The sequence below is a fragment of the Phyllostomus hastatus genome, unplaced genomic scaffold (assembly GCF_019186645.2).
Source record: "Phyllostomus hastatus isolate PE091 unplaced genomic scaffold, TTU_PhHast_1.1 phas_contig_64, whole genome shotgun sequence".
In the NCBI taxonomy this organism is placed as follows: domain Eukaryota; kingdom Metazoa; phylum Chordata; class Mammalia; order Chiroptera; family Phyllostomidae; genus Phyllostomus; species Phyllostomus hastatus.
In genome coordinates, this window is record NW_025333928.1 from 8,321,427 (window position 1) to 8,341,075 (window position 19,649).

The 19,649-nt window shown below is 40.7% G+C and overlaps 1 protein-coding gene across 2 annotated transcripts in view; it reads right to left on the reverse strand.

Annotated features, from left to right (window-relative positions):
- The window catches only part of ITGAM (integrin subunit alpha M), a 63,281-nt gene extending 43,882 nt beyond the window's left edge, over positions 1-19,399 (reverse strand). For both annotated transcript variants that reach the window (XM_045848966.1, XM_045848965.1), the window contains exons 1-2: positions 19,330-19,399; positions 18,123-18,228 (exon numbers count right to left, since the gene is read on the reverse strand). In XM_045848966.1, coding sequence (XP_045704922.1) covers positions 18,123-18,228; positions 19,330-19,357 — 134 coding nt within the window. In that variant the 5' untranslated portion in view covers positions 19,358-19,399. The remainder of the gene's footprint in view (positions 1-18,122; positions 18,229-19,329) is intronic.
- Between the last annotated feature and the right edge of the window lie 250 nt (positions 19,400-19,649).

Here is a 19,649-nt window from a genome sequence, read left to right on the forward strand (position 1 = left end):
AAGATACAGAAAAAACATGTATAGTAAAAGGACAGCAAACTCACAATTATTAACAACCACACCTAAAGCAAACCCAAAGAAACTAAGCAAACAACTAGAACAGGAACAGAACCACAGAAATGGAGATCACATGGAGGGTTAGCAACAGGGGAGTGGGAAGAGGAGAGAGGGGGGAAAAGTACAGAGAATAAGTAGCATAGAATGTAGGTTGCAAATAGATAGGGGGAGGGTAAGAATAGTATGGGAAATGTAGAAGCTAAAGAACTCACAAGTATGACACATGGACATGAACTAAAGCGGGGGATATGGGTGGGAGAGGGTGTACAGGGTGGAGGGGAGTGAAGGGGGGAAAATGGGACAACTGCAATAGCATAATCAATAAAATATATTTAAAGAAAAAAGGAACATTGCATAACAAAGGCAACTTAATAGCCATGCCTTCCTGAAAGAAAGATATCAGAAGCTGCAGAATTGTATACATGACTATGAGAATGTGCAGTAACTCGTGACATAGCCTGGGGAGCAGATGCCCTCCCCAGATACCTATGCATCACTGGGAACTCTTGCCCTGACTAAAGATGGCAGCCAAAAGAGGGTCAAAGACACTGGAGAACTGACAAAAATGGTGGACACTAATACACCATAGGAAGGACCAGATATCAGGTCACAAAGAAAGTTCCAAGCTGTGCATTTAAATTAGGGTAGGCCAAAGGTCAAGAGACAGCCACAACATCAGAGGAGGTCTGCAGAGGAGATCTACAGAGAAGGCAGCCATGCCATCTGCCTGCCTGGGAGTCTGTCTGAAAGTGTGTCCTGTAGAAGATGGTGGCAGAAATGGAGCTGCAGGGACTACCAAGCCGAGCACAGACACATGAGAGATACTTGGAGCTGAACTCTGACCAGGAATGCTGAGCTGCAGACTTCTGCTTCTCTGAAGAACATACAGAGAAGTCACTCTCTTGGGACATGTGCCTTTCTGGACTCTATCATGACCCAGTTTAACACAGCACATGTTTCCCTGAACCACTACAAGGAGGCTGAGAACAGCACACCCCAGACCCTGAAGAGAGATCCTGTGAGAAGATGGTGACTCTGAAACCCACAAGTGAACATTTAGAGAGGATGGAATTCTGTTCACATGACCGGCTGATGGACAGATAAGGATATGGGGAATATCTGGGCATGGTTTTTGCTTGCAGCCTTTTGGGGAACAAGGGAAGTTTTGGGTTGTGTGAGAGAGGAGGGACATGAGAAAGAGTGCTCAGCGCCCGCCCCCCACAGTTGGAACCCTGTTAATAAAAAGCTGTTCCCTTCAACACAAATTGTTGAGTCACATAGATTGAAGGCACCAAGTGCCCAAGCTCCAGTTTGCTCAGTTGCCAAAACAAAGAGGTCATTTAAAAATGGTTAAATTTATTCTTTTTTTGTGGTACCTCAGAAGTGGTCAGCTGCTTCAGGATGAAGCTGAACATCTATTTCCCAGCCACTAACTGCTGGAAACTCACTGAAGTGGACAATGAATGCAAACTTCGTACCTTTTATGACAAGCATATGGCCACAGAAGTTTCTGCTCATGCTTTGGGTGAAGAATGAATGGGTTATGTCACTCAAATCAGTGGTAGGAATGACAAACAAGGTTTCCCCATGAAGCAGGGTATCTTGACCATGACCATGTCCACCTGCTACTGAGTAAAGGGAATTCCTGTTATAGACCAAGGAGAACTAGAGAGAAAATCACAAATCTGTTCAGGGTTGCATTGTGGATGCTAATTTCAGTGTTCTCAACTTGTTCAGTGTAAAAAAAAAATGAGGGGAAAAATATCTCTGGTCTCACTGATATTATTGTCCCTCATTGTCTGGGGACCCAGAAGAGCTAGCAGAATCCACAAACTTTTCAGTATCTCTAAAGAAGATGATGTCCACCAATACATTTTGAGAAAGTCCCTAAACAAAGAAGGTAAGAAACTTTGGACCAAAGCACCCAAAATTCAGCGTCTTATTATTCATGTGTCCTGCAACACATAATCAGCAATTGCTCTGAAGAAACAATGTACTAATAAAAATAAATAAGGGGCCACTAAATATGCTAAACTTTTGGTGAAAATTATGAAAGAAGCCAAAGAAGAATGCCAGAAACACACTGCCAAGAGAACATAAGCTGTCCTCTCTGAGAGCTTCTACCTCTAAGTCTGAGTCCAGTCAAAAATGAGATTTTCTAAGATTAACAAATAAATAAGATCAAACATCAAGAAAATTAGTAAATAAATAAATATGGTTCAATTCAATCATACAGTCATTTTAAATAAATTTCTGTCTGCAATAAACTACCATAAGTGAAGTTAAAATACAAATGATAAACTAGTGGGAGAGAGATTAGTACCTCATGCCCCAGCTTACTTTTCTCAATATAGTCATACCTTCTACAAACTAAGAAAGAAAATAAATAATCCAATAGAACAATGGGAAACAGATAAGAAAAAAAGTGTTCATGGAAAAGTAAATCATCTCTCATTTATTTTAAAAAATGTGATTTAAAGCTAAACTGAGATGCTATTTCCCACTTGTTCAATTTGCAAAGATCAATAAGTTTGATAACATGTTAGATTGGAAAATGGGCATGAAATGTCACCATAAATTTCTGGTGTGAGCATAAATTGTTGCCACCTCTATAGAAGGCAATCTGAAAAAACCTACTAAAATTACATACACATATGTGCCCTTTCATCCAGCAATCCTAGTTCTAGGAATTACTTCCAAATATATTTGTACATGTGTAAAATGACAGCATTGTTCATATAGAAAAAGTGTGGAAACAATCTAATGTCCATTAAGAAGACACTTAAAGATAATACATTAGATTATACAAATAAGAATTAGATTGTACAAATAAGAATTATAGTACTTTCGGGACTTCCGGCTAAGATGGAGGCATAGGTAGACACACTGTGCCTCATCACACAACCAAAATAAGGTCAGCAACAATTTAGAAACAAGATAACAACCAGATCTGACAGAAAATTGATCTGAATGGAAATCAGACAACCAGGAAAATAGATGCATTCTTCCAGACCGGTAGGAGGGAAGCCGGGCTCGGGTTGCTGTGCGGAGAGCATTGGGACCAGAAGCTTAAGGCATCCTTGAGCAAGAATGCAGCAGGTGGTCCCTGAGCATGCAAGCAGCAGCTGGCAGACCCTGACCAAGGGGTGGCAAACAGCAGACCCAGCAAGGCCGCGATTGTGAAGCAAGGCACTGCATGCAACCCAGGATCACAGTGCTGGGAAATAGAGCCTTGGGGCACCGATTTAGGACACCTGTGGGGATTGAGGAGCAGGGAGCGACTCCCAGCCTCATACAAGAGGTCCTTGGAGGGTCCCACAGTGTGCACAAGCCCACCTACATGGGAACTGGCACCAGAGGGGTCCAGTTTGCTCGGGGGAAGCAGCATAAGGGACTGAGGTCCATGGAGAACAGAGCAAGCATCATTGTTCCTTCTTGGACCCCGCCCCCACATACAACGTCACAACCCAGCAACTGGAGTACCCCGCCCTGGTGAACACCTAAGGCTCCGCCCCTCATACATAACAGGCACAACAAGACCAAAGGAAAAAAATAAAATAAAGAAGGCTCAAAAGAAGCCTTCAGAAGATGGCTCAAACAGAATTAAAAACTCCAGAGCCAGTTTTTTTAAGTGACTAAGAGATAGCCAACCTATCAGATGCACAGTTCAAAGCACTGGTGATCAGGATGCTCACAAAATTGGTTGATTTGGGTCACAAACTAGATGAACAAATGCAGGCTATGATAAGAGAAATGAAGGAAAATGCACAGGAAACCAATAGTGATGGGAAGGAAACTGGGACTCAAATCAATGGTGTGGACCAGAAGGAAGAAAAAAACAAACAATCAGAAAAGAATGAAGAAATAAGAATTCAGAAAAATGAGGAGAGGCTTAGGAACTTCCAGGACATCTTGAAATGTTCCAACATCCGAATTATAGGGGTACCAGAAGGAGAAGAGGAAGAGCAAGAAATTGAAAACTTATTTGAACAAATAATGGAGAACTTCCCCAATCTGGCAAAGGAAATAGACTTCCAGGAAGTCCAGGAAGCTCACAGAGTCCCAAAGAAGTTGGACCCAAGAAGGAACACACCAAGGCACATCATAATTACATTAGCCTAAGTAAAAATGAAGAAGGGAATCCTAGAAGCAGCAAGAGATAAGGAGTCAGTCACCTACAAAGGAGTTCCCATCAGACTGTCAGCTGATTTCTCAAAAGAAACCTTGCAGGCAAGAAGGGGCTGGAAAGAAGTATTTCAAGTCATGAAAGGCAAGGACCTACATCCCAGATTGCTTTATCCAGCAAAGCTTTCATTTAGAATGGAAAGGCAGAAAAAGGGCTTCTCAAATAAGGTCAAGTTAAAGGAGTTCATCATCACCAAACCCTTATTATGTGAAATGTTAAAGGGACTTATCTAAGAAAAAAAAAGATAAAAAACATGTGTAGTAAAATGACAGAAAACTCACAATTATTAACAACCACACCTAAAACAAAAACAAAAGCAAACTAAGCAAACAACTAGAACAGGAGCATATCCACAGAAATGGAGATCACATGGAGGGTTAGCAACAGGGGAGTGAGAGGAGAGGGGGGAAAAGGTACAGAGATTAAGTAGCATAGATGGTAGGTAGAAAATAGACAGGAGGAGGGCAAGAATAGTATGGGAAATGTAGAAGCTAAAGAACTTATGACACATGGACATGAACTGAAGGGGGGGAATAGGACAACTGTAATAGCATAATCAATAAAATATATTTTTAAAAAGAACAGATAAAAACTTCAGAAAAAGAACTAAATGATGAGAAGATAGCCAACCTATCAGATACAGAGTTCAAAACAGTGATAATCGGATTGCTCACAGAAATGATTAAGTATAGATGCAAAATAAAGGAAGAAGTGAAGGCTATACAAAGTAAAATAAAGCAAAATATACAGGGAACCAACAGTGACAGGAAAGAAACTGGTACTCAAATCAATGATTTGGAACAATAGGAAGAAATAAACATTTGATCAGAACAGAATGAAGAAACAAGAAGTCAAAATGATGAGGAGAGGCTTAGGAACCTCTGGAACAACTTTAAACATTCCAACATCAGAATCATAGGGGTGCCAGAAAGAGAAGAGGAAGAGCAAGAAATTCAAAACTTATTTGAAAAAATAATGAAGAAAAATTTTCCCATTCTAGCAAAGGAAATAGACATACAAGTCCAGGAAGCTGAGAGTCCCAAAGAAATCAGATCCAAGAAAGAACACACCAAGACATATTATAATTAAATTATCCAAGATTAAAAATAAGGAGAGAATCTTAAAAGCAGCAGGAGAACAGGAGAGAGTTACCTACAAAGGAGTTCCTATAAGACTATCAGCTGATTTCTCAAAAAACCCTTGCAGGCAAGAAAGGACTGGCAAGAAGTATTCAAAGTGATGAAAAGCAATGGCCTACACTAAAATTACTCTATCCAGCAAAGCTATCATTTAGAATGGAAGGGCAGATAAAGTGCTTCCCAGATAAGGTCAAGTTAAAGGAGTTCATCATTACCAAGCCCTTATTATATGAAATGTTAAAGGAACTTATCTAAGAAAAAGAAGAAGATCAAAACTATGAACAGTAAAATGGCAACATACAGCTATCAACCACTGAGCCTTAAAAAAAAAAGAACAAACTAAGCAAACAACTAGAACACAATCATAGACATGGAGATCACATGCAGGGTTATTGGTGGGGATAGGGAGGGACGTGCCAGGGGGAGAGGGTACAAAGGATAAGAAGTATAATTGGTAGGTACAAAATAGACAGGGCAAGGTTAAGAATAGTATAGGAATGGAGAAGCCAAAGAATTTATATATATGGCCCATGGACATGAACTAAGTGGGGGAAATGCTGGTGGGAGGAAGTACAGGTCAGAGAGAGATAAAAGGGAGAAAAATATGGGACAACTGTAATACCATAATTAATAAAATATACTTTTTAAAAGAGGAAATGTTATAAACAATTATATGCCCACAAACTGGACAACCTGGAAAAAATGGATAGATTCCTAGAAACATATAATCTTCCAACAAAAAATCAGAGAATCTAAATTGATAGATTATACCTAATGAATTTGAAGCAGTAATCAAAAAACTCCCAACAAACAAAAGCCCTGGACCAGATCACTTCACAGGTGAATTTTACCAAACATTTCTAGAAAAACTAACACCTCCCCTTCTCAAACTAGTTATAAAATTCAAGAGGAGGGAAGGCTCCCAAACTCATTTTACAAGGCCAGCATTGTCCTAATTCCAAAACCATATAAAGACACTACAAAGAAAGAAAATCATAGGCTATATCACTGGTGAACATAGATACTAAAATCCTCGACACATATTAGCAAACTGAACACAGCAATGCATCAGAAAGATCATACATCATGATCAAGTGCAATTTATTCTGGAAATGCAAGGATGGTACAACATTCACAAATCAACAGATGTTATTCATCACACAAACAAAATGAAGGAAAAAAACCACATGATTAAATTAATAGATGCAGAAAAAGCTTTTGATACAATCCAGCACCCATTTATGATAAAACTCTCAGCCAAGCGGGCAGAGGGGACATACCTAAACATAATAAAGGCAATATATGACATACCCACTGCCACCATCATACTCAATGGGCAAAAACCAGAGGCATTTCACTTAATATTGGGAAGAAGACAGCAATATCCACTTTCACTTCTCTTATTCACCATAGTACTGGAAGTCCTAGCCACAGCAAACAGACAAGAAGAAGAAATAAAAGGAATCCACATTGGAAAGGAAGAAGTAAAACTGTCCTTATTTGCAGATGACATGATACTGTACATAGGGAACCCCAAAGATTTCACCAAGAAACTAATAGATCTGATAAATGAATTCAGCAAAGTAGCAGGATTCAAAATTAATATCCAGAAGTCAGGTGAATTTTTGTATGCCAATAATGAACTAACAGAAAGGGAAATTAAGAAAACAATCCCTTCTACCCTTTGCGACAACATGGATGGAACTGGAGAGCATTATGCTAAGTGAAATAAGTCAGGCAGTGAGGGACAAATACCATATGATCTCACCTTTAACTGGAACACAATCAACAAAAGAAAAAAGCAAACAAAATATAACCAGAGACATTGAAATGAAGAACAACCTAACAATAGCCATAGGGGAGGGGGGAGGGGACAGTGGGGGGAAGGGTTTTTAGGAACTACTATAAAGAACACATAGACAAAACCAAGAGGGAGGGTGGAAGCAAGGGAGGGAGGTGGGATTGGCTGGGGTCAGGGGGAGTGGTGGGGAGAAAATTCAGACAACTGTAATTGAACAACAATAAAGTGGTTTAAAAAAATAAATAAAGGCATCCATTTTTGCTTAAAAAAAATTCCATTCAAAATTGCTTCAAAAAGAATAAAATACTGAGGAATTAAACCTAACCAAGGATGTAAAAGACCTCTACTTGGAAAATTATAAGACACTGAAGAAAGAAATTGAAGAAGATAGAAATAAGTGGAAGCACCATGTTCATGGATAGGAAGAATTAACATCATTAAAATGTCCATACTACCCAAAGCAATCTATAGATTCAATGCACTTCTTATCAAGACTCCAATGACATATTTCACAGAACTAGAACAAATATTTCAAAAATATATATGGAACCACAAAAGGCCCCACATAGCAACAGCAATCCTGAGAAAGAAAAAAGTTGAGGCATCACACTACCTAGTATCAAACTATACTACAAGACCATACTATTTAAAACAGCCTGGTACTGGCATAAAAACACACACATAGATTAATGGTACAGAATAGAGAGCCCAGAAATAAACCCACATTTTTATAGTTAATTAATATTTAACAGAGGAGGCAAACACATACAATGGGCTAAAGATAGTTTATTTAATAAATGATGTTGGGAAAATTGGACAGATATGTGCAGAAAAATGAAATGAGGCCACCTTCTTACACTACACACAAAGAATAAATTCAAAATGAATCAAAGATTTAAATGTTAGACCAAAAACTGTAAAAATCCTAGAAGAAAACAGGCAGCAAAATCTCAGACATTGCTCATACAAATTTTTTGTCAAATATATCTCCACAGGCAAGGGAAACAAAAGAAAAAATAAACAAATGAGAATACATCAAACTAAAAGGTTTTTTCACAGCAAAGGAAAACAACAAAATAAAAAGACAACCCATAGAATGAGAGAACATATTCACTGATACATCTGATAAGAGGCTGTCAAAATTTATAAAGTATTTACAAAATATAACACCAAAAAAGAAACAATCCAATTAAAATGGTCCTCTGCCTATGGGCAAAGGACCTGAATAGACACTTCTGCAAAGAGAACATACAAATGGCCAATAGACATGTGAAAAATGCTCAACGTCACTAATTATCAGAGCAAATTAAAACCACAATCAGATACCATCTCATGCCTATCAGAATGGCTATCATCAGTAAATCAACAAACAACATGTGCTGGCGAGGATGTGGAGAAAGGAGAACCCTTTTACACTGTTGGGGGCAGACTGGTGCAGCCGCTGTGGAAAGCAGTATGGAGATACCTCAAAAAAATTAAAAATGGATCTGCTTTTTGACCCAGTGATCCCACTCCTGGGAATATATCCAAAGAAACCCAAAACACTAATTTGAAAGAACATAAGACCCCTACGTTCACGGCAGCATTATTTACAATCACCAAGATATGGAAGCAGCCCAAGTGTCCATTAACAGATAAGTGGATAAAACAACTATGGGACATTTACACATTGGAATTCTACTTGACCATAAAAAAGAAAATTTTACCCCTTGCAACAGTATGGATGGACCTGGAGAACATTATGCTGAGTGAAATAAGCCAGTCAGAGAAACACAAATACCATATGATTTCACTCATGTAGAATCTAATAAACTGAACTAACAAGCAAAACAGAGACAGACTCATGACAGAGGGCAAATGATATGTAGAGGGGGAGTTGGGGGAGGTTAGGGGATAGAGAGACTGATCAAATTGAAAAGGACATGGACAACAGTGTGGTGATTGTTGTGGGGAGGAGGGTGTAAGTGAATTGAATGGTAATGGAAAAAATACAATAAGGATTAAATAAATGATTTTAAAAAGAAACATACAAAAGATGGTTGGTATAGAGCAGAGGCCAGCAAACTTTAACTGGAAAGGTAATACTATATCCATAAATATGGTTTTTGTAAACATAAATATTTTGGGTTTTGCAAGCCATATAATCTATGTCATAGCCTCTTTATTCTGTCATTGTAGCTCCAAAGCAGCCATAAACAATAAATGATGAGTTGGGGAGGGGGGATCAATAAAATGTATTTACAAAAACTGGCAGCAGACCATAGTTTGAGTATAATGTGTGCCACAAATTATGTACAAGAGGTGGATTACAGAAGTGTAGAGGTATATCCAGCATAGAATGTCTCTGGAAGAACACACAAGAAACCCTATAAAAATACTAGTGGCATGTTTCACAGAACTAGAATAAATAAATAATCCAAAAATGTATATTGAAGCACAAAAGACCCCGATTAAGAAGGACAAAGTTGGAGGTATCACGGTACCCATTATCAAACTATACTACAAGGCTATAGTAAAAACAGCATGGTACTACTTTTGGCTCAGAGGGGACTTAGGTGCAACTTTCTTTGGGTTTCCCAAATCCAGGTTCATCCAACACCACCTGCCTCCACTCTGCCACTGGAGTTGAACTCCAGTGAGATCAGTCATGTACCTGAGGTGCACTGGTGGGGAAGTTGGTGCCATGTCTACCCCAAGATCAGCCCCCTGAGTTGGTCTCCAAAAAAGATTGGTGATGACATTGCCAAAGTAACCCATTATTACATAGGCCTGAGGGTTACCAGTGAAACTGACCATTCAGAACAGACAGGCTCAGACTGAGGTGGTACCTTCAGTCTCTTTGCTGATCATCAGAGCCCTCAAAGAACCACCATGAGACAGAAAGGAGCAAAAAAAAAAACCACCAATAAGCATAGTGAAATTTCACTTTTGATGAGATTGCCAACATTGCCCAACAGATTCACCACTGATCTTTAGCTAGAGAACTCTCTGGAACCATTACAGAGATACTGGAGACTGACCAGTCTATGGGCTGCCACCCTCATGCTATCAACAGTGGTGCAGTAGAATATCCAGCTATTTAAGAACTACAATATATATATATATTTTTTTCAATGAAACATCATTTGACAAGAACAAAAAAAGAAAACTAGTATGATACTGGTGTAAAAACAGATATATAAGGTGGGTTTGGAGGGGGGAGGGTGGGGAGAAAATACAGACAACTGTAATTCAACAACAATAAAATAATTTAAATTTAAAAACAAATAGATATATACATCAATAGAACAGAATAGAGACCCATGTCTATATGGTCAATTAATATTTGACAAAGAGGCAAGAACATACAAAAGGGTAAAGACAATCTCTTCAATAAATGACATTGGGAAAATTGGACAGATACATGCAAAATTGGAACTGGACCACCAACTCTCACCATACACAAGAATAAACTCAAAATGGATTAAAGATTTAAATGTTAGACTTGAGACCATAAGTCCTCGAAGAAAACAGAAGCAGTAAAATCTTGAACACTTCTTCTAGCAATATTTTTTCTGATATAGTTCTCAGGGAACAGAAACAAAAGAAAAATATAAACAAATGGGACTACATCAAATTAAAATTTTTTTTGCACAGCAAAGGAAACCATCAATAAGCCCTGGCTGGTGTGGCTCAATTGGTTGGAGCATTGCCTTATAACCAAAAGATTGTGGGTTCAATTCCCAGTCAGGTCACATACAGGTTGCAGGTTTGATCCCCAGTCTGGATGCATACAGGAGGCAACCAATTGACTTTTCTCTCTAACATCAATGTTTTTCTCTCTCTCCCTTCCTCTCTCTAAAAACAATGAAAAAATGTCTTCAGGTGAGGATTTTAAAAAGTCAACAAAATGAAAAGACAACCTACCTAATGAGAGAACATATTTGCCAATGGTACATCTCTAGGGTTAATATCCAAAATGTATAAAGAACTCATACAACTCAAATAAAAAAAAATTCCAATTTAAAAGTGGGCAGAGGACCTGAACAGTCACTCCTCCAAAGAGGACATACAGATGACCAATAGACATATGAAAAGATTCTCACCCTGAATGGTGTGGCTCAGTGGATTGAGGTCTGGCCTGCAAACCAGGGGGTCACCGGTTCAATTCCCAACCAGGGCACATGCCTGGGATGCAGGCTGTGTCCCCAGTGGGGGACATGCAAGAGGCAACCACACATTGATGTTTCTCTCCCCCTTTCTCCCTCCCTTCCCCTCTAAAATAAATAAATAAAATATTTCTTAAAAAAAGAAAAACTTTAAAAAAAAGATTCTCAATATCACTAATCATCAGAGAAATGCAATAAACTGACAAACAAGTGTTAGTGAGGATGTGGAGAAAAGGGAACACTCATGCACTACTGGTAGGAATGTAAATTGGTGTAGCTGCTATGGAAAACAGTATGGACGGTCCTCAAAAAATTAAAAATGGAATTGGCTTATGACCCAGGGATTCCACTTCTGAATATATGTTTGAATAAACCCAAAATGCTAATTCAAGAGAATATACACACCTCTATGCTCATTGCAACATTATTTACTTACCGCAGCCAAGATATGAAAGCACCCCAAGTGCCCATACAATGGAATATTATTTGTCCATAAAAAAGAATGAAATCTTAACATTTGCAACAGCATGTATGGACCTAGAGGGTATTATGTTAAGTGCAATAAGTCAGTCAAAGAAAGACAAATACTGGGGGGAGGCAAGCGGGTATGAGGGGGCTAAATGGTAATGGAGAAGTACAATAAAGATTAAAAAAAAAGAAGAAGAAGGACAAATAGTATATGATTTCACTCACATGTGGAATCTAAAGAACAAAATAAATGAACAAACAAAACTAAAACAGACTCATAATAGATACAGAGAATAAACTGATGGTTGCCAGAGAGGATGGGGATTGAGAGGATGGGAGAAAAAGGTGAAAGGATTAAGAACTACAAATTGGTAATTACAGAATAGTCACAGAAATGTAAAGTGCATAGGGACATAGTCAATAATATGGTAATAACTATGTATGGTGCTAGGTGGGCACTGGAAATACCAGGGGGAATACTCTGTAAAGTATATGATTGTCTACCCACTTGCTATACACCTGAAACTAATACAAAACAATATTACATGTAAACTGTAATTTAAAGATAAAAACTTTTGATCTGTCTCTTCAGGTCAAGATAGCAGCATAGGTAAACACAGAACAACCACATCAAAATTACAACTAAAATATCAAACCATCATTCAGAACTGTCAGAAATCGAGTTGAATGGAAGTCTGACAACCAAAGAATTAAAGAAACCACATACATCCAGACTGATAGGAGGGGAGAAGATGCAGAACAGGCTGGTCCCACATCCACATGTGGTGGATAAAAATTTGGGAGGGATGTCTTGGGACTGAGGAGTCCCAGCTTCACACCAGGCCCCCCAGCCCAGGGTTCCAGTGCCAAGAAGATAAGTCCCCAAAACTTCTGCCTGCAAAACCCAGCAGAGATTGAGTCCATGGAAGAAACTTCTGGAGTCTCAAGCAGCTTCTCTTAAAGAACCCGCACACAGACTTCGACTCACTCGCTCTGAGCTCTAGCACAGGGATAGCAGTTTGAAAGGCACCAGTGGCATACAGGGAGGAACTGAAGAGTCTGGCATTAAGGCAAGAGATGGGCGATAGCTTTCTCCCAGACAGAAAGGCAGGAAGAGACTATTCATTGTCCCTTTTCTGAGCCCTCCCCCGACACAGCCACAGAGCAGGCAGGAGGGTGAGGATACGGAAAGATCTGATCAGACCTCTGGGGAGGAGTAGAGAGGGGTCATAGGAGTCAACTGTAAACAGTCTAGGATGAGACTGAGAAGATGAATGCCTCCAGAGCACATGAAATTATGGGCCAGAAGACTTAAAGTAAAAAGAGAGCAGAGACTGGCTCTCAGACTCTCTTCCTCAAGGATGCTTAGATGATCATGCTACAGCTCCCTGTGTTTCCCAAATGATGGTATTTTGGATGGATTTTGGGTGGGAGAAGAAATTCCAGGCGCAGCCTAGGATTGGGCTTGCCTGGCAGAGGGTGGCAGGGCTATTCTTCTCTGGATGTTCTAGAGGGGACGGGCCCTGAGACAGAAGCCTGCAGTTCTCCCAAAACTGGGTAGCTTTTGTATCTTATGTTGTTTTAGTTTGTAAACTAATCCTATTGAAATAAGATAATTAAAAACTTACAGGGGGAATTATAGAACTCAGTTGTTAAATAGTTTAGTCTTAATTGATAGTTTTAAGTGATTAAAGCTGTAACTAAAGAGTTACACAGTTTAACCTCAAGTCAAAGTCTTAAGTGACTAATGCATGTGGAAAGTTGTTATTCCAAAATTGTGCAGCTTTTGAATAAAGACTCCTTTCCTTTATTATCGAAACCTTGCCTCCAGAATTTTGCCCACAGGGAGGTGATGGGCAGCAGGGCCCCACTTGCTGCTCAGTAACAGCAATGGTAACTCTGTTGGGATCCTGGCTGCCTCTGGCTGGTTAGCCCAGAGAGTGGGACTGTGGGGTTTACCAGTCTCCAGGAATTTTTCTGCATGTCCACTCAAGGTTTTGGCCAACCAAACACACCTGGCTGGTGAAAAAGAAAACAGGCCTGTGAAAAGGCCATGAGATGAGGTTGGGGTGAGGGCTCCTTTGGGGAAGCCATTGTGTGGGGACCACGGTTTGTGAGACTGGTTGGCAGATTTGCTTGTAGGTACTCTTTGAAATAATGGCGTCATGGATACTGGTTTTCTTTATATGCTCTCAGGTTTCTTGGATTTCTCTGGTTATACCTTTTAGCCTGTATGCCCAGGCCAATAAGGGAAGTTCTGTGCTGGCTCCTAGAGGAAACCCACTGGGTAGGATTTTGGCAGACAGACTGGAGCATGTACTGCCATTATACAATATCCAAGGAGGTACTGATTTATTATTGTAGTACTATGTGGCCTATGTACGTTTTGTATTGTGAGGAAGCGTGGCTCATGTATGGCTCCCTAAGTTACCATGCCATCATTCAATTGAAACAGTATTGCCAACAGTTAGATAGATGGGATGAAATCCATTATGTCAATGCATGTATGTCATTGTATGATACGATTTTGCCAGACACAGAGAATCGCTTGATGGCACAGAGAACGGAGGAGGCCTGAAAACCTCTTCTTGACAGTAAGACACAGGAAGAAAAGGAGAATGAGGAGATAAACCTCATCAATGTTCTGAACCCAGGGGACCCAGGGTTGGTGGCAGGAGGAGCTTCCTCACCACCACCGACTTTGAGAGCCGTCCCTAAAGTAAAGACCACAGAGCCAACAGCTCCACCCTGTATGACAAGGGATTGGTTTCCCCCTCAAAGACCCATCAGGGCATCCATTTTGGACAGAAAGCATCCATGTCCAAAGCAAGGCAGTTTGTCTTGAGGCAATATCCTATAGGTGTAATAAATCAGAAGACCAGCCCACTAGCTACAGCTGGGCCCATAATCTGTTCTCCACTTCAGATTTACTAAATTGGGAGAATTCCACCCCCTCACAGGGAAGAGCCACAAAAAATGGCAGATCTTATTGCCTAAAATTTTGCCATTCATCTTCCAAACTGGGCAGGTGTACAGGCTCTCCTAAATATCTTGTTAACTGCAGATGAGAGATGGCTGGTTATAAATAGGGCTAATGATGAGGCCCAACATATCCACCAAGAGAATCTCAATGTGATCTCCAACCCAGCTCTGGCAATTCCCTTGATACAGCCTGACTGGAACTCAAATGGTAGGGGCCTAACCCACCTGGAACATTACAGAAATTGTATACTGGAAGGGCTTAAGAAGAGGGTCCCCAAGCAAAAGAGTCTGAATATGATACTGGCTGTTCAACAAAGACCACATGAGCACACTTCTGAATTTTTACAGAGGATCTATCAGGCCTATAGGAAGCACACTCATGCTGACCCGGAGATACCAGAAACTGTAAGGATGGTAAACATGCCTTTTATTGGGCAAATGCCCCAGATATGAGAAAGAAACTCCAGCATTTAGATGGGGCATTGGTAATGAATACATCACCTTTAAAGTTTACAAGGTTCAGGACAAACCAGCCAGATTTCCAGTCAAGATGGCAGCATAGGTAAACCACAGCTTCCCTCCTTGCAAAACCACATCAAATTACAACTAAATTATAAATCAACAAATACTCAGAACCATCAGAAATCAAGTTGAATGAAGTCTGACAATTGTGGAATTAAAGAAACCACATCCATCCAAACTGGTAGGAGTGGCGGACATGTGGAATAGACTGGTCACACCCACGTGTGGTGGATAAAAATTAGGGAGGGATATCTTAGGAGCAAGAGTCCCAGCCCCACACCAGGCCCCCCAGCCCAGGGTTCCAGGGACAAGAATATAAGTCCCCAAAAACTTCTGGCTGCAAAAACCAGTAGGGACACAGATAGTGAAAAAAACTTCTTGAGTTCCAAGCAGTTCCTCTTAAAGAACCTGCACACAAACTCACCTACTCAAACCCACTCCCTCTGAGATCAAGCACTGCAGTAGCAGCTTGAAAGGCACCTATTATACAGGGCAGAAGTGAACATCTGGCATCAAGGTAAGAGCTGGGGGACAGCTTTCTCCAGGCAGAAATGCCATTATCCCTTTTCTGAACCCTCTCCACATGAGCCACATAGCTGGCAGATGGGTGCCATATCTGAGACTCCATCAACCTGGCTACTTGACACAGTTTGCCCTGCCCTGGAAATCCCCTCAGATTCCATCCCATCCAAATTATGGCCCTACTCAAGTTGTTAATGGAGACTTTTCCCTATGAATGGCTGGTCTTGTCTCATGCTTCACAACTTCCTAAATTCTCTCAAACAAGGAATAGCCAAACTCATTGAGTCCCCAGCCCCAGGACCTCTTGCTAAGTGACCCTAGGCAGAGCACTAGCAATACCCAGCCTAGATTCACAGTTTGATTTTACCTGGGAATCTCCAAGCTCAGCACAAATAGCAGCCATCTCAGATTGCTTTATAGCTCAGGCAGGGTGACCCTGGCAAAACACAGGTGGGGGCTGACCTTGGCCTGCACCACCTGCAAAACCCCAGAGCCTATGCAACCAGTGGATAGCTACAGACCACAGCAGAGCACCACCACCCAGCCCTTGCACAGCTCATCCTCCATGGAGGGCAGAGGTTGGTGGTCAGTGGCCACAGCCAATCCTTGCAGCTGACTGACCTGTGTAAATCCCTCCCATTGACCTGCCAACAGCAACCAACACTCAACTACAAGAGGAGAGTATACTCAGCCCACATGGAGGGCACACCTTTCCTACCCAGCTTGGTGATAGGGGAGGCTGTGCCACTGGAGTCCACAGGGCACCTACTATATTAGGCCATGCTACAAAGACAGGGAGTCATAACAGCCCTACCAAATACATAGAAAAAACACAGAGAGGCTGCCAAAATGAGGAAACAAAGAAGCATGGCCCAAATGAAAGAACAGATTAAAACTCCAGAAAAAGAGCTAAAAAAATGGAATCTAAGCAATCTGTCAGATGCAGAGCTCAAAACACTGTTTATAAGGATGCTCAAGGAACATATTGAGGACTTCAATAGCATAAAAAAGATCCAATCAGACAAAAAGGATACATTAATCGAAATAACAATTTACAGGCAAACAGCAGGAGAATGGATGAAGCTGAGAATCAAATCAATGATTTGGAACATAAGGAAGCAAAAAACAATCAATCAAAACAACAAGAAGGATAAAGACTCAAAACTGAGGATATGCCCTGGCCAGTGTGGCTCAGTGGATTGAGCACTGGCTTGTGAACCAAAAGGTTGCTGGTTTGATTCCCATTCTAGGGCACATACCTGGGTTGTGGGCCAGGTTCCCAGTAGAGGGCATGCAAGAGGCAACCACACATTGATGTTTCTCTCCCTTTCTTTCTCCCTCCCTTCCCCTCTCTAAAAATAAATAAATAAAATCTTTCGGGGAAAAAAAAACAGGTGTAGGCAGCCTCTGGGACAACTTCAAGCTTTCCAACAGTCACATCATAAGGGTGCCAGAAGGAGAAGAGAAAGAGCAAGAAATTGAAAATCTATTTGAAAAAAAAAAATAATGAAAGAAACCATCCTCAATTTGGTGAAGGAAATAGACATACAAGTCCAGGAAGAACAGAGAGTCTCAAACAAGGTGGATGCAAAGAGGCCCACTCCAATACACATCATAATTAAAATGCTAAAGGTTAAAGATAAAAAGAGGTTCTCGAAGAAGCAAGAGAAAAGTAGTATTTACCTACAAGGGAGTTCACATGGACATGAACTAATGAGTGGAATGCTAGAGGGATAGGGGTAAGGGTGGAGGGGGGGTTGAGGGGAGGAAAAAATGGGACAACTACAATAGCATAATCCATAAAATATACTTTAAAAAAGATAATAACAAAAAATTTTAATTTAAAAACCCTCCTGGGATGGGCACTGAGGAACGAAATGTGGAGGATTTTTCACTATCACACTCTGGTGTCTTTTGAATTTAGAACCTTGTAATTGTATTAACTACTCAAAAATAAATCAAGAAAAACAAAACAAAATTTAAAAAGGGAAAAAAAGGCCCTGGCTAGTGTGGCTCAGTGGATTGAGTGCCAGTCTGAGAACCAAAGGGTCACCAGCTTGATTCCCAGTCAGGGCACGTGCCTGGGTTGCAGGCTAGGTCCCCAGTAGGGAGCTCACCAGAGGCAACCTACACATTGATGGTTCTCTCCCTCTCTTCCCCTTTCTCTTCCCCTCTCTAAACATAAATAAATAAATAAAATTAAAAAACAACAAAAAAAGGAAATTGCAATTTTTTTTCAACTATAAGGTCTTAGAGGGAAAGCATGTGTGACAAGGAGCTCCACTTGTGACCCTTACCGGGATCCCTCAAGCTGGACCACACTCTGCCCGAAGCTCTTTTCATTCTCTCGAAAGATCACTGTATTTTCAGTGTCCAGGTTGAACCCATGACATAAGGCTAAGGCTGGAGGGAAAACAAAGGGGTGAATGTCAGAAGATAGAACATAGCTAAAAAAGCAATTTGTCCTCCTGCACCATGCATCTTCCTGCTAAGATTCGCCCTAAGCCAGCATGGAGATGTCTGCCTCCAAGATTCAGCTCTGATAGCCTGGGGCAGAGGTCAGCACTCTTTTTCTATAAAGGTCCAGATAGTAAATATTTGAGGTTTTGTGGGCCAACCAGCAAATAGAGTATATTACGTAGGTACTTAACATAACAAGAGAGCAGATGCATTTCCACAAATTTTTCCTTTTGGAGATTCAAAATATAATAATTGAGTATACTTTTTAAATACAAATTTGCTAATGACACAAATGGAATTCTTTGGAGGAGATAACATTTCACTTCATTGGGATTCAAAATTAGTGTTCCCAATCATGAATCTATTTCAAATGTTCATCTGTGGCTTAAGGTTCACACACTATACAAAAGTCAGTGGTGGAACCCTTGCCTTATGCCCATAGGCCATAGTTTGTTGACCCCTGCCCTAAGACCATCAATGTGGGGTGTTTTCAGCTCCTCTTTGAGACCCACCCTATGTTCTCACCCTGCTGATTGACCCAATAACCAAGTTCCTAAAGCCTCTCAGTTGGCAACTTCCTTCCTATGAGACTCAAGCATTTCTTTCCCTTTTTTGGCTTATTTGCCACAAAACATGGGCATAAAAGGAAATAAAGTTAAATCATTTGATCATCTGCCAATCAATAAACATTTATACCTAGGTCCTTGGAAAATAGAACTGGAGGTAAAGTGGGAGTGATACACCCTTTAGTATGTCATTTCACCTCTCTAGGTCTCAGCTTCCTCATCTGTGAATGAAGGGGCCAGCTAATTCCCCTTTCAAAGTCTATAAATTTAGTCATTCATACAAGCTTCTATGGTTACCCCATCTGGGCCTAGCTCTACTCTACTTCTTCATGAATCTCACACTTTTCCAAATGCCCTTTGTCTCTCTCCAATCTAACTCCTAGATATTCTGCACCCCTCTCTACTCACAGACTCAAAAGTTCCCCTCCTCCTCATCACAAGCTCCCCACTCCACTGCCCACCCCAGGTTCTAGCGCACCTGTTAACAGAAGAACTCTGTGAGCCATGGCTGAAGGCAGCAAGAATCCTGTGGCTGCACAAACCACCAAAGCCAGGAAAGGCATGAAAAGAGAAGTAGTAGGGAAGAAATCTCTTAGAGAATTTGAGGAAGAGGGTGGGGCTCAGTAAGCACACATGCTTGCTTGACCTTCCTCCTGGGGCTGCACAGAGCCTCTTCTCCCACCCTACACAGCTTCCTAGCCCAACCAGAAAGATCACTATTTCGAAGGTGTTGTTTTCTAGGGTTGGCTAAAGCACTATGAAAAGCAAGCTGAATAGGCTTAGGACCTGTCTCCTGGA